Genomic DNA, 15,048 nt, shown 5'->3' with positions numbered 1-15,048 from the left:
CTTTCCCTAGAAATCTGTTCTTCCAGTACACATTGAAATTTGCTGAAATCGAAAAATACAAACTCGGTGGTAAGCCCTTAACTTTTTACAAGACTAAGAAAGATATATAAAGGGATTAAATGTATAATTTATTCTTTGTCATTTATTCAGTAATTCTTCTCTAGTCTTGCTCTGGTTTTCTTTATGAAGTGGATGTCTAATCCTACTGTTCTGTCCTTTTAAAACTTCTTTTAAATCTAATAAACACTCTTAACTTGCTCTTTGAAGCACCGTAACTGTAATTCAGCATTTGTTTCCATTTTCTTGCTTCACTGTACTTCTCTAGATAAGTGGTCAGGTTTTTCTGTTGAAGGATTGTATTCAATTTATTGTTCTTAAAGCCATTTTAATGCCACCACACCTACCAGGAGTGCCATGTAAATCAGCCCTATACTTGCTTCAAGAAGCTCATGTTCTGATCTGATCCACTGTCCAGGCTGTAATCGTTATAGTCCTTTTTGAGTACCATCTTGGGGCTTGGCTACTTTGATGCATGGATTAGATACAGGTAGAAAAAGGGCATAAGGAACAGTTACTGATTGCTTCTGAAATGTCTTGCCTCCAAAATTAAGATCAGGTTGTGTTAGAGGGCCATCTCAGTCTCTCTGTGGCAAAAACATTGCTAGACACCACCCTATTTAATGTGTTGTGTTGATATCTAGTTGTGTAAGTCTTAAGTCTTTTAGAGCAAAAATGAGAACTCTGGTGCTGTGTTAGACACTATTTCTCACTATTTCTCACTATTTTTCTATTTGCAAGTAGATTATCGGGGGGGAGGCATGATAGATACATGAAATTTTGATAACAATTGTAACATATAGTCATAGGAAAAAACACACATCAATTCTGAACTGTGTGAACTGTGTGTGGTGTAGAAGTATAGAAGTTTTGGGGGATGTTATCTTGATTAAAATTTCTTTAAAGCAGTGATTCTCAAAGTATGGTCTGGGAACTTCTGGTGGGGGTGGTCCCAAAAACCCTTTCAAGAAGTCCACAAGGTCAAAACCATTTTCATAATAATATTTAGATGTTATTTGCCTTTTTCACTTTCATTTTCTCCCCAGTGTACAGTGGAATGTTTCAAAAATTACTTGATGTGATATCGTAACAGATTGAATGCAGAAGCAGATAAGAGAGTCCAGCTGTCTTCTGTTAACCAGAGATTTGCAAAAATGTTAAACAATGTCACTCTTCTCACTGATTTTTTATTGTTCTGATTAGAAAAATACTATGTTAGTTAACGTAACTAGGCCAGATTCCTAACAGTGGGATTGCTGAATCAATGTTTACCTGCAGTTGTTAACTTAATAGATAATGCTAAGTTGTCCTCACACAGAGGTTGCATCAATTTACAATTCTGCCCTCAGTGATGAGAATATCTGATTTCCCTCACTCATGGTAACTTCATGTAACATCAAACTTTTTATTTTTGTCCACTTACTAGGTGAAAAATTGACAGTATCTCATTTGGGGAGCCAGTTTTTTGGGGTTTTTTGTTTTTTATTTTTGGCTGCGTTGGGTCTTTGCTGCTGCGCTCGGGCTTTGCGGCGAGCGGGGGCCACTCTTTGTTGTGGTGTGCGGGCTTCTCGTAGCGGAGCATGGGCTCCAGGCACATGGGCTGCAGTAGTTGCAGCACGTGGGCTCAGCAGCTGCGGCTCACGGGCTCTAGAGCGCAGGCTCAGCAGTTGTGGCACACGGTCTTAGTTGCTCCGCGGCATGTGGGATCATCCCAGATCAGGGCTCGAACCCATGTCCCCTGCATTGGCAGGCAGACTCCCAACCACTTCGCCACCAGGGAAGCCCCAGTTTTTATTTTTAATCATCATATCTTTCTTTTAAATACAAATGCAATTTTCCTATCTGTCTTTTCAATCTCCTGAACCCTTTAGCAGTGGTCAGAAAATTGCTAGATAATTTTAATTCAATTCAGAGGGTTAAATTTTAGGCTCTTCATGATTAGTTAAAATAGCAGGTTGGTATTCAAAGCTTAGTGCTGGTGTCAGGGAGAAGGTAAATTAACAGAACTTCAGAGTTGTTCTGTAACTTAGTTTTTAAAACACTTTCATATACAGTGTGATGGAGTTTAGTTATTTTAAACAAAATGGTGACAAAAGCAAGGGTTGTCACCTCCATATTTCACAAAGAATTGTGTCTTCAGTGAATTTTGGTGAATTCCTTTCACTTCTTAGTTCCTGTTGTCATAAGTATTTTCCTTGCATTTTATTTTCACAAGAAGAATTAATGCAACAAGGAAGTACATTGATTAAGATCTCCTAAGCTTTAGTTAAGATGATTTGGGAAGTTAAAAACACTTTCTTAGTCAAAACTGTACAATTTTGCTACTGTGTTTTTCTTTGCTTTTTTCAGTCTGCTTTACAAGAACTTGAAGAATTGAAACAAATTGTTCCCAAAGAGTCCCTCGTTTACTTCTTAATAGGAAAGGTAAAGATTGGGGCCCTGGTTCTAAACTGTGACTTTCATAACAAATATTAATTTTTGAAGAATAAATATAATATTTTATTGTGCAATATCTGTTGAGCAAATTCAACTAGAGCTCTGAACTAATTGCTCTGGAAATAATGAATGGATTTAGTTTTAACATTTAAGAAGATGATATCCTAATGAAGAAGCAAGAACACACATCCTATAATCCTAATCCTTCTATAGTTTTGGAAGTGTATTAGCACTTGCAGCCAATGGCCAGTAATGAGTTCATAACTGAGGCTACCTCAAGGAAAGCCCTTAGCTTCCAATTATCAATAAAATACTCAAACATCCCCCAAAAGAAGAAAAGTAATGCCGCTGTGTTGTTTAGTTTGAAAAAATGGCTTACAAAATTTCCAAGGCCAGACTAGTCAGGATTTTACACACTGGGCCCCCAGAAGCCAGTTGGTTAAGGTAGCTGAGGACAGTGGGCAGGTGCTGAGAGTTGATGTAACTCCATTTAAAATCAGTGTAAATGAATGCTAATCAAGCAGCTTATAGTCCATTTCTTTCCATTATCATTGTTCCAGACAGAGTGAGATTTATTGGAAGCTCACTACCTGAGAGATATAGGCAAGGAATTCTGAAAATAATATCTGAATATATTAAAAGGAACTCAAAAGTTGGTATGAATTCTTCGATAGGATGAAAATGTCCTACTCATCAGAATGAATTTATAGCACATAAGAGCCTAATTTAAATTTAAAATGTTTAGGATTTTATAGCTGAAGCTTACAACTTAATGAAAAATGTAGTGCTGCTGTTTATTTTTAGGTTTACAAGAAGTTAGGTCAAACGCACCTCGCCCTGATGAATTTCTCTTGGGCTATGGATTTAGATCCTAAAGGAGCCAATAACCAGATTAAAGAGGCAATTGATAAGCGCTACCTTCCAGATGATGAGGAGCCAATAACCCAAGAGGAACAGATCAGTGAGTATCATCCATGTGAATTAGCTTTATATGTGGTTATTCAAACTAGAAAGCTAGTGAAACCACATCAGAGTTGGTAAGATGAAACAGATATTTCTTTATGGCACAGAATAAACATGAAAATTTTTTTGAGTATTCAGAAAGCTACCTTTTGTATAAGGATTTAGGGACTGCTTTTTTATTTTATCTCTAACCATGTTAGATTCTTCATGCCAAACGAAATTTTAGGGAAATTGAACAGGGTAGTATAATAACAGCGTGCATATGGAGCCAGGTAACTAGTTTCAGTTCTGGTAGTTTGCTGTGTGATTTTTGACAAATCCATTGCTAATTTTTACCTAAGCTTCAATCTACGTAACTAATGCCTGCCTTATCTGCTTCATAGGAACGTGATAGGGGGAGAAAAGATGATAAGTGTGACTATGTTGAAAACATTATAAGTGCTAAGTGAATGAATAATAAATTTGTGCACCTTTTAAAGTACTGACAGATCTGTAGTAGCTATTCAAATTCTATGTAGCTCTCACAAACCTAAAATCTAAATATATGGCGAATATATTTAAATGGAGAGATCAAAAAAAGAGGAAGGAACAAAGAATTAGATTGATAATTTAAGGCAGTGAATACTCTATCCCTATTCTGAATCACTATATTGTACACCTGAAACTAATATAATATTGTAAATCAGCTATACATCAATTAATTAAAAAGCAAAAAATATATATACTCTATTGCTTAATTGAGAGTATATCATAAAATAATTAGTGAGAGCCAAGACTTAATATATTAATATTTTTTAATAAGAGAATTGAGAGAACTCTGATGAGATAAACTAAGATGACTTTGTTCCAGAAATATATTCTATATTTTTGTGAACTAACAGGGACTGTCCCCAAAGTGGAGTCAACAATTGGATGGAATGTCAGAGAATAGTTCTGATTCTTAGGTTAGGAATAGGAATCCATTAGGGAGAGGCAGTTTTAGTAGTTAAAACTCTTAAAGTTTAAATGCAATAAAATAATCTTAGACATGCTATAAAATAAGGAACTTGAATTGCATTTTATTGAAGGATATCAGGATTTTTATGGGCTTTTATTTAAGGTCTCATCTCTCTGAATATAATAATTTTCTTGTTTTCATGAACCAACAAAAAATATTTGTCAGATATCTTACTGTAGACTTTTGTTTTATTTTTAAAGTGGGAACAGATGAATCCCAGGAGAGCAGCATGACAGATGCGGATGACACACAACTTCATGCAGCTGAAAGTGATGAATTTTAACTTCTGGAAATCAAGACTTTTGCAACTGGATGTGTGACTAGTGCTGACGTGTTTCTTGTCCTTCCATATACTGAGTCTTCACTCTTGAGCCAGCAGTGTCATCATCCATCACTTATACCCTGAGTGTGCCCCTTTCATTGGACCCTGACTGTACACAGAATGAAAGGCAGTGCAATATTTAGCTGCTAACAAGACTGGCTCTTTCACCAGTATGAATGACAATTTAGGGGGTAGGTAGGGTGGGAAACTTTCTTTTCTTTTTTTTCTTTAATCTCCCTTTGTTGGAAAGCTATCATGGAAGGAAGAGTTTTGTTTTATCTTGAAGGAACCGTTAGATATGGAAAATGGTGATGAACCAGAATCTCTTGGTCGTCTTTCCAAAAATTTGTTTTTACTTGGTTCTGTTCCTGATAAACAAAGTGACTGATCTTCATTTCTAGGTTCTTCAAGAATGGTGTTAGCAAGTGCCAGATGGAACAATAAAAGACATTGCCTATAACAGAGTAACTTGATTGCCAAGGAATGTAAATTACCTTAAACTTGCAGTGTCTCCCATAAACAAATATAATGGGCATATTGGAACTCATATGTAGGAATCAATATCCCTCCATACAGTGTACAATTACTCTTGGCAAGAATACTTTAATGTCTAACCAAGAATTTTAATTTATTCATCTTGCTTCAAAGTGTTGATCATTGTTGTCTAGGGATTACAAACTTTAAAATTGGTCCTTACCATGTTGCCTCTTCTCTTTGAGCTCTGTGGGATCACCTTTAACATTCAGAGATGATAGAAGGGTTGCCCACTGAAAAAAGGCTATTAATAACCATTTAAGTTCACCAGAAGAATCAAAATGAGAACACTAAATGGAAAGACTTTAAGAGATCATGATAGTGAAAGCCTTAATACAATCAGAATCCTACCATAACCTTGAATCTATATTTGGTCAAGACAGTATCCCTCTGACTTTTCTAAGTGTTTAAGCAGGGTGCAAGAATGTGTGATTACCTTCAGTTGAGGTCATTTCCATTCTTTTCAACTCTCTGCTTCAAATTATTTTCAATACTGTAAGTCACCAGAACATTTAGTGAGAGTGATTGGGTTTAGGATATTAGAAATTCTTAGCTGAAAAAAAAACCCTGCTCTTACAAAGGAGAGGAGTTCTCTTTTGAGTTTGTCATAATATAGGTTGATGTCTTTGGGGAATGACCATAATTTTAAAGATCTAATTATGCATAATGAAATGGGAATTATTGGAATTTCACAGTAACCAATTTAAAGGCTTAAATTGTGTATCTCCTTTATTGTAATGTATTGAAATTTTTAGAGAAACTTGAGTTAACATTTTATTAAGTGCCAATGTCAGAATATAACAAATTTATAGTTTCTAATGAATGACAGGCCTACAGTTATTGTTTTGGATTATTTGATGAAGGACAAACTTATCTACTGGTTACCTGTATTTGTTAGTCAAGCTGTGAAAATAAGGTGGATTACAGAAGATAAGAAAAAAATTTTAGCCTGTAGACTCAGTAATTTTCTATCATTTACTATTAATCTGCTGATTTGAATGTGGCTTAGATACCGTTACAAACTAATTCAAGTCAGAGTCTTAGATTAGGTATTGGGTGCCAGAGAGGTATTTAACAAAATTTTCTACCTAAATCTATATATGTGCTGCCTAAAAAAAAATAATTTATAAGAAAAAGGAAAGGTTGTGAGTAAACGAGTATCATTAAAAATTCCCAAAGGCTAGCACTAGGATTCTAACAAATATTCCATTTTTATCCATTAGTTCTGTAATATTTAATTTTATATTCTTTTATTTTTTTAATTGGCAAATCATAAGCCAGCTGTATAACAGTATCAAATATAGAGTTTCATAGAAAGCTTTTGACTGAGCTCTTTGTTACAAAGCTTGGAGAAAGCTATGCTCAGAAAACAATTTGCTGATGTGTAATTAGTTATTTTTTGTAGTAGGAATTTATGTCCTGTGCCAGAAGTAAGTCTTTCTGGTACTAATTTTGAGACCAAGGATAAAAGGATAGTTGTGGAAGGCACAGCATGGCAATGGTTGGCTGAGGGATAATCAGCCTAAGCTTGGCCTGATTGCATTGTCCTCACACCTCTACTTTCAAAGTCATTTAGGTATTTGAAGCCTTATTTCCCACCTATTTACTGTTTCTGGCTTTCTCTTTTCTTTTTTTCTTTCTTTTTTGCTTGGAATGGAGATTAAACAACCAGAAGAAGATATGCATTTTGATCAAGCAAAATGTTTGCTTCAAATCTCATAAGTTATTTTGAAAGAAATCAGAAATACTAAGTACTTTGACGTCCTTGTTTCTCTTCAAGCTTTTCACATGTGTGTATACACACACACACACACACACACACACACACACACACTCTTGTTCAGAAGTTATGTTGTGGCATTGGATATTCTCCCCCTTGGAAATGGTTCTTAACTCTGGGATTTTAGAAGTTTGGAAATATTTTTTCAAGAGAACAGTGGTACTCAATGAAAGGTAGTCCTACTTTTTCTGTATTTCATTACTTTAAAATTTTTATTTTTTCCAAGAACTGCAAGTGACATTTGAACCATGCTGCTGTTGTACCTTAAACAAAAACTCAGTGATAACCAGTATTTAGTCTATTAAAAATGCTTTTTTTGAAGAAAAAAGTTTGCAAGTCTCTGTTTAGCCAGAGTATAGTATGGGTCTTCACAAGAAATATGGTGACCTGTTTTCTTTGTGAAAACCTAGGAAAATGCAAGTGTGGGTGTGATGTGTGTGTTCTATTTGCATTGAAACAATGTAATTTTGTGTCTTCTTTTTGCTTTTCCTGACTTATTTCGGAAATTGTACAGTCTTGGGGGGGAAAGTCTTTTCTGTTAATATATTTGCAATTCATTAAAGGATATGGAAAATCCAAATAAATTACTTTTGAAAGCAAATTTATAATCAAGTCATTAAAGCTATATAAGAGCTGTGCCATCTGTATTTTTATAGTAAGGCACAGCAAAATAGTGAAAGATTACAGTTTTATGTTCCACAGAAGTTTAGGGCAATGTTTCTCTATTTTTTTTTTTAACTTACACCCTCTTCTAATATATATATATATATATTTTTTTTTTTTTTAACTCACACCATTTTTTTAGTATTATTTGGAATGTCAAAATAAATATTGTGACCAAAAAATGGTAACTTTTAGAACATATTTTTCCCAAACTACAAAAGTCCCTTGCCAGCAGCTGCTATTTTGCAAGTCAACTGCTTATTATTCTTTAATCATGTGATTTCTGAAATTCCTTTAAAAGGGACACACAGCTTTTTTGTTCTAATTAGAATCAATTTCAAATATCAAGATCTGAAAGAAGTAGAATATAGAAACCAAATTTTACTCTAGTTTGATATCTTGGAAAAAGGGTAGAGAGCTGAAGGGTTTTGTTCAGACTTGAAGAAAGGGTAGCAATAGGGAAAAAGACATAAAGTGAGATGCACTGAGCAATTGAGAGGGAATGACTCAGACCATAACCTTCCCTAGGACCGGCCATTTGCTGTCAGCAGGGCAGGGATAACTAGAAGTGTAGGTAGGAAGTATTCTTTGGTTTGTTTAGCCTCTAATTAATGGTTCATGAAGGTTCAGAAGTGCAAACTTTGCTAAATACTTATGTTTAGTGAGATCTTGCCATGTGTACCGTGTTACTTACCTTGTGTACAGTATTTTCAGTCCTCAACCCTATAAGGTAGGTGCTACTGCATTTTACAAAAGAGAAAACCAAGACTCAACTATTAAATGATAGAGCTGGACACTTTTGGCATTTGTGCATGTTCAAAACCTTTTACTTAGTTTTGGACTTCTCTGGAAGTTTCAGATCATATCTAATGTTAACTCTCAAGTGTCCTCCCTAGCATTTTGACACTGAGTATCACAGAAGTTCGGGTTTTACAAAGGAAACTTTATTACTAACTGTAGATTTAAATCTATTATATGCTTAGTCCTTTGAAGGGGCTTTTATGTGTATCCTGCCTCTGTACTTTTCACACTGAAACTGAAAGCGGTATCCCTTTCTTGAGTAACTAGAATTTGCTTTAAAGTAGGAAATTTTAAGTCCTTGATTTTCCTTCCATTTTTACTTTTTTTTAAATTACCAATTTCCCTTAACACAAGCATTCCTTTTATTCAACACCCTCAAAATGGAATTTTCAATTTGAGGCTAAAAGCTGTATTTGAGAAGAAAATTCAAATGGATAATGCATCACTGGAGTTGGAATAAGAAAAAGAGTAAGAGTGGGAGCAAAGTAGCATTAAGGTTTCTAATCATGTATTTTTAAAAAGCACTAGACTGATATCTAGGAATTGTAGACTTTGCCCCTTAGTTGCTGTGTGACCCTGAACAATTAAACTTTTTTTCTCATCAATACAAAGAAGATCAGATCTACCCTTCTTATCCCACAGAGGACTGAGGATCATATGTGTTAAAGCATGGAAATGCTTTGTAAAACTAAAACACTGTACAGATATACAGTGGTATTATCAGGGTGGAGGTGATGTTATAGAAACATCACAAATAGAAACACATATATACACATATACTATATACTATACATATAATCTGACATTTTATATCCTGCAACCCCTGAACGAGAACTTACAGCTATATTGGCATAACTATCTGCAAATCACCCCAAATAACATGTAGTCTGAGGTGTTAGATTTTTCTCAATATTTTGTGAGTTAATACATCACTGGGCAAGGTGCTACACAAGAATAAAAATTCATCAGTTCTTAGTTTCCTAATAATGAAAAGACTTGATTGGGTAAAGGGATTTCTTTGTATATAACTGCACTCCTTAAACTTATGCCAGTTTGCAGCCCTTATACCAGTCGATGCTATAAATCTGTGCCCATAATCATTTGCATATCTTGAAAAATACTAGCATTTATCTTCTTTTTATTTAGAATTTATGGATCACTTTGATATAAGAATAATCTCATTTCATCTTTACAGCCTTATAAGGTAAGGCATGTATTACCTGTTTTATACAAGAGGAAACTTAAGTCTTAGAGAAACCAAAGCATTTGCAAAAAGAGGAAGATCTTTCGCAGGAACAGCTTGGCACACATTTGCTTACATATTTTTGGCCAGGACTGGGTCAAATAATCATCCTTAGCTGCAAGGGATACGTGGTAAATTTTAGAATCTGGTAAAAGGGACTGGGTTTGCCATGACTGGTTTAGATGCATTGTGATCTGTGTTTGGACCCAGAGATTTTGTTAGCAAAGAAGGGGGAATGGCTGTTGGCTTAGCAGCCAAGAGCACCTACCACACTGCTGTAGAGAGGGTAACGCTTTTTGTCAGTTGATCCTAAAAACTTAGTGAACTTTCTGATTCTAAGAATTTGTAGGGTTTCTATTTGAGCAGGGAATTCCTGACATTAATTCCTTTTTAATCCTTATGTAAAATACCTCGTTTCTTTTTTCTTTTTAATTGCTATGGCTGGGATCACCAATATTATATGGAGCAGTAGCAGCCATAATATCAAGCACTGATTGTTTTATTCCGAGTCTGAAAGAAAATGCATCTTAATTTTCTCAAACTTTCAACTCGATATAATCTAAAACCACTAATGTGCAATATGTTGCCTTTGTTAACCTCATTGCCAATTCCAACACAACTCTCACTTCAACTACCATTTTTAACCATTGATAATTAAGATTTGATACCTCCTTTCCATCGCTAGTTTTCAATGGTTTACGTCGTGACTGGGTGCTGAAATGTATGTCTGATAAGAAAAAAGCATATTGAGACTCCTAGGGCTGGAAAACAATGGCACTTAACCTGATTACATATCTGTCCCTCTCCCAAAACAACCATAAAATCAATTAGAACAAAACTGTACATGTTTCATGCCTTCATTATTAAGAGAATACTATAACTTCAAATTACCTGTAAGTAGAGGGGAAATTTTCCAGTAGGGATCCTGCTATCACCATTAGCCTGTGGTCACAGAAAGTGAGGAAAAAGGCTAAGTCTCTCCATGGACAGAGCTGAATGGAGTAGAAGACTTATTACAGGAAGCCCAGAATCTTCAGGGTAAAAAATGAAAGAAACGTAAAATACCGAACACAGGTTGGGACTTGGTAGATTATAGCCCTCACTTCAGGAAAAGGTTTAAAAATGTCTGGGATGAGGAGTGGCAGCCTCATACAAGCAGTGTTTCTATGCTTGTATGGAGAATATGATATGAAAAGCATTGAAAGGAAAAAGGGGAAATAAAAGACTGGCAGAAAAGAGAAAGCACATCATTCTTCCCACCCCTACCAGCAAGATCCTGAAACTGCAAAAAAGAGCTCTCAAACTAGGAATCCTGCCCATGAAATGATTGGGAACAGATCAAAGCAATCCCCGTCCACACAAAACTATTGCAAAAAGCCAGCAAACGTAAATTAAAGGCTTTCTGCTGATAAAAAAGACTCTCCCCAAAACAACTGCAAAGCTAAAGAAAAATATCCTTTTAAAAGCATATGAGGAAGTGAAATGTCACCTTAAATTGAAAAAAAAAAAAACAAAAAGCATTGATAAATTTGACTACGTTAAAAACATTTTGCATGACCAAAAAAAAGACAAATGACAAACTGGGAAGAAATATTTGCCCTTATGTCACAGATAAAGGGATAATTCCCCTAATGTGTAAAAAAAAATTTTTTTAATCTTGAGAGAGGGAAAGACACGAACAACACAATTCACGAAAAGATATAACAAAATGCCCCTTAAACATGAAAAGTTCAAATTCACTCAGTAAGATACATGCAAATTAAAACTACATAGAGATACAGAGACTTCCCTGGTGGTCCAGTGAGTAAGACTCCGTGCTCCCAATGCAGGGGGCCTGGGTTCAGTCCCCGGTTAGGGAACTAGATCCTGCATGCTTGCAGCAACTAAGAGTTTGCATGCCACAACGAAGAAGCCCGCATGCCACACAACGAAGATCTGGCGTAGCCAAAATAAATAAATGTTAAAAAAGAAAAAAATACTATATAGAGATGCAATTTCTCACCGAACAGATGGGCAAAAACTCAAAACTTGACAATACTCGGTTGGAGTTGGAGGCATGTCACAAGGACACAGGAGCCAACTTGACTGGCCAAACGATACATTTGATCCTCCCAAAATCAAGTACAGTAATGTTATTGGAGAAAAATAGGAATTTATGAGCCCATAACAATAATTAATAAAGAGCAAAGAAAGGAGGAAAGGTAGGGCATACAGTCTGCTGTAACAAAAATATCAGACTGGGTGGCTTAAACAACATTCTCACAGTTCTGGAGGCTGTGGAGTCCAAGATCAAGGTGCTAGCAGATTCGGTGTCTGATGGAGGCCCACTTCCTGGTTCATAAATGGTGGTCTTCTAGCTGTGTCCTCACATGGCAGAAGAGGAAAGGGACCTCTTTAGGGTCTCTTCTATAAGTGAACTAATTCCATTCATGAGGGTTCTGCCCTCATGCCCTAATCACTTCCTAAGGCCCCACCTCTTAATACCATCACATTGGGGGTTAGTATTTCAACACATGAATTTTGAGAGGACATAAACATTCAGTCCACTGGATTCTCCCTCTTTCCCCTCAAAATTCATGTCCTTCTCACCTGCAAAATACATTTATTCCATCCCAGCAGCCCCAAAGTCTTAACTGGTTCTGGCATCAACTCCAAAGTCTCATCCAAATATCATCTAAATCAGATATGGGTGAGACCTGCCTGAGGTACAATTCATCTTTTTTTTTTTTTTTTTTTGAGCAAACAGTTTTTTTTTTTTTTTTTTTTTTTTTTTTGCGGTACACGGGCCTCTCACTGCTGTGGCCTCTCCCGCTGCAGAGCACAGCGGCCATGGCTCACGGGCCCAGCTGCTCCGCGGCATGTGGGATCCTCCCGGACCGGGGCACGAACCCGTATTCCCTGCATCAGCGGCGGACTCTCAACCACTGCGCCCTCAGGGAAGTTCCGATGTCGGCCATTTTTAAAGTCTCTATTGAATTTGTCACAATATTGCTTCTGTTCTATGCCTTGGCTTTTTAGCTGCGAGGCATGTGAGATCCCAGCTCCCAGACCAGGGATTGAACTCGCACCCTCTGCATTGGAAGGCAAAATCTCAACCACTGGACCTCCAGGGAAGTCCCGAGGTACAATTCATCTTGAGGCAGATTCCTCTCCATCTGTGAACCTGTGAAACCAAACAAGTTATGTGTTTCCAAGATACGTTATTGAGACAGGCATAGGACAGACATTCTCATTCCAAAAGGGAGAAACAGGGTTTCCCTGGTGGCACAGTGGTGGGGAGTCTGTCTGCTGGTGCAGGGGACGCGGGTTCGTGCCCCGGTTCGAGAAGATCCCACATGCCGCCGAGCGGCTGGGCTCGTGAGCCATGGCCGCTGAGCCTGCGCGTCCGGAGCCTGTGCTCCGCAGTGGGAGAGGCCACAGCAGTGAGAGGCCCGCGTACCGCAAAAAAAAAAAACCCAAAAAAAAAAAAAAAAAAAAAAAAAAGGGGAGAAACAGGAAAAAAGAAAGGTAAGTCCAAAACCTAATGGGGCAAATTTCATTAGACCTTAAGGCTTGAGAATAATCCCCTTTGGCTCCAGGTTCTGCCTTCTGGACCCACTGGGTTCGCAATGTCAGGCCCATGGCCGAAGGTTGTAGATGCAGAGGCAATGCTGGACTCATTCTGTAACCATTATACAGTAAAGATTGAATCAAGCAGCAATCATCAATGAATGCTAAATCTAGGGGGAGATTTGGATGAGAAGTACTATATTTGCATGGTTTTAAATTGTCTCCCCATATACATCTTATTAATTGCAAAGGAGAAAAAATTAGTATTAGAGAAATTAGACAACACCTCTACTGGATAGCCAAAATTACATCACTAATGAAAGACAGACTATTATTGTGTGCCTCCAGATGGGATATCCTGGAAGAGACGCAACCTCAGCTATACAGTATTCCAGCCGAGAATGCATAACTTAAGTTTAAAAAAAGGAAGCATTGAACAAATACAAAGTAAAGAATATTTTATGTTAAAAAGAATACAAAGCATTGGAGTTGGGGAATACACTCTTCAAGAATGTTAGTGTCATAAAAATTGTCTGTGGAAATATTCCCAATTAAAGGAGGTTGAAGACATGACAACTGAATACCTGACTGTAGACTGGATCCTGTCTTGGAGAGCAAAAAAGGCTATAAAGAACATCACTAAGTCAGCTGACTAATTTGGAATATGGATGGTAGATTAAAGTATTATAAATTTATGAACTTTAAATGTATGTGCTGTTGTTATATAAGAGAATATTCCTATTTTTAGGAAATAACCACTGAAGTATTTAAGTGGTAAAGGACCATGATATTTATAATTTACCCATGAAAGTTTCAGAAAAAGTTTCACATATATAATTCTATACATAGATATATAATTAAATATAAAGACACATGCATATATATGTGTATGTACATATTTGTATACATATATATATATATATATACACATATATACATATAAAGAGAGAGAGGAGAGCAAATAAGGTAAATAATAACAAGAGGTGAATCTGCATAGAGTATTCTCTGTATTATTTTTAGTTTTGCAACTCTTGAAAGTTTGAAATTATTTCCAAGTAAGTTTTTTTGACCATGTAGTCTCTGTTCTTTACTCTGTAACTGTGGTAAATGACATTGCTAGATTTTTTAGATTCCAACTATCCTGCATATGTGGTATAAACCCTCCTAAGATAGGTATGTTTTCCTTTTTAAAAAATGCATTTTTACTTTTTAAATTTATTTTTTATTGAAGTATAGTTGATTTACAATGTGTTAATTTCTGCTGCACAGCAAAGTGACTCAGTTATACACATATATACATTCTTTCTTATATTCTTTTTCATTATGGTTTATCCCAGGATATTGAATGTAGTTCCCTGTGCTATACAGTAGGGCCTTGTTGTTTATCCATTCTACATGTAATAGTTTGCATCTACTAACCCCAAACTCCGGGTCCATCCCTCACCCTTGGTAACCACAAGCCTGTTCTCTATGTCTGTGAGTCTCTTTCTGTTTCATAGATAGGTTCACTTGTGACATATTTTAGATTCCACATAGAAGTGATATCATGTGGTAGTTGTCTTTCTCTTTCTGACTTACTTTACTTAGTATGAGAATCTCTAGTTGCGTCCATGTTGCTGCAAATGGCATTATTTCATTCTTTTTTATGGCTGCGTAGTAGTCCATTGTATTCCTTTTTTTTTTTTTTTTTTTTTTTTTTTTTT

The 15,048-nt window shown here is 36.2% G+C and overlaps 1 protein-coding gene across 5 annotated transcripts in view; it reads left to right on the top strand.

Moving 5' to 3' along the window:
- The window catches only part of CDC27 (cell division cycle 27), a 60,550-nt gene extending 53,133 nt beyond the window's left edge, over positions 1-7,417 (top strand). The window contains exons 17-19 of one of the 5 annotated variants that reach the window (XM_007456735.1): positions 2,407-2,481; positions 3,298-3,454; positions 4,654-7,417. In XM_007456735.1, coding sequence (XP_007456797.1) covers positions 2,407-2,481; positions 3,298-3,454; positions 4,654-4,736 — 315 coding nt within the window. In that variant the 3' untranslated portion in view covers positions 4,737-7,417. The remainder of the gene's footprint in view (positions 1-2,406; positions 2,482-3,297; positions 3,455-4,653) is intronic. The other 4 variants (XM_007456734.1, XM_007456737.1, XM_007456736.1 and 1 more) reach the window with 4 other exon arrangements.
- Positions 7,418-15,048: the final 7,631 nt, after the last annotated feature.

This window comes from Lipotes vexillifer, unplaced genomic scaffold (assembly GCF_000442215.2).
Source record: "Lipotes vexillifer unplaced genomic scaffold, Lipotes_vexillifer_v1.1 scaffold299, whole genome shotgun sequence".
Taxonomy (NCBI): Eukaryota; Metazoa; Chordata; class Mammalia; order Artiodactyla; family Lipotidae; genus Lipotes; species Lipotes vexillifer.
Note: the sequence above shows the minus strand (reverse complement) of the source record. Positions and strands in the feature narration are given on the sequence as shown.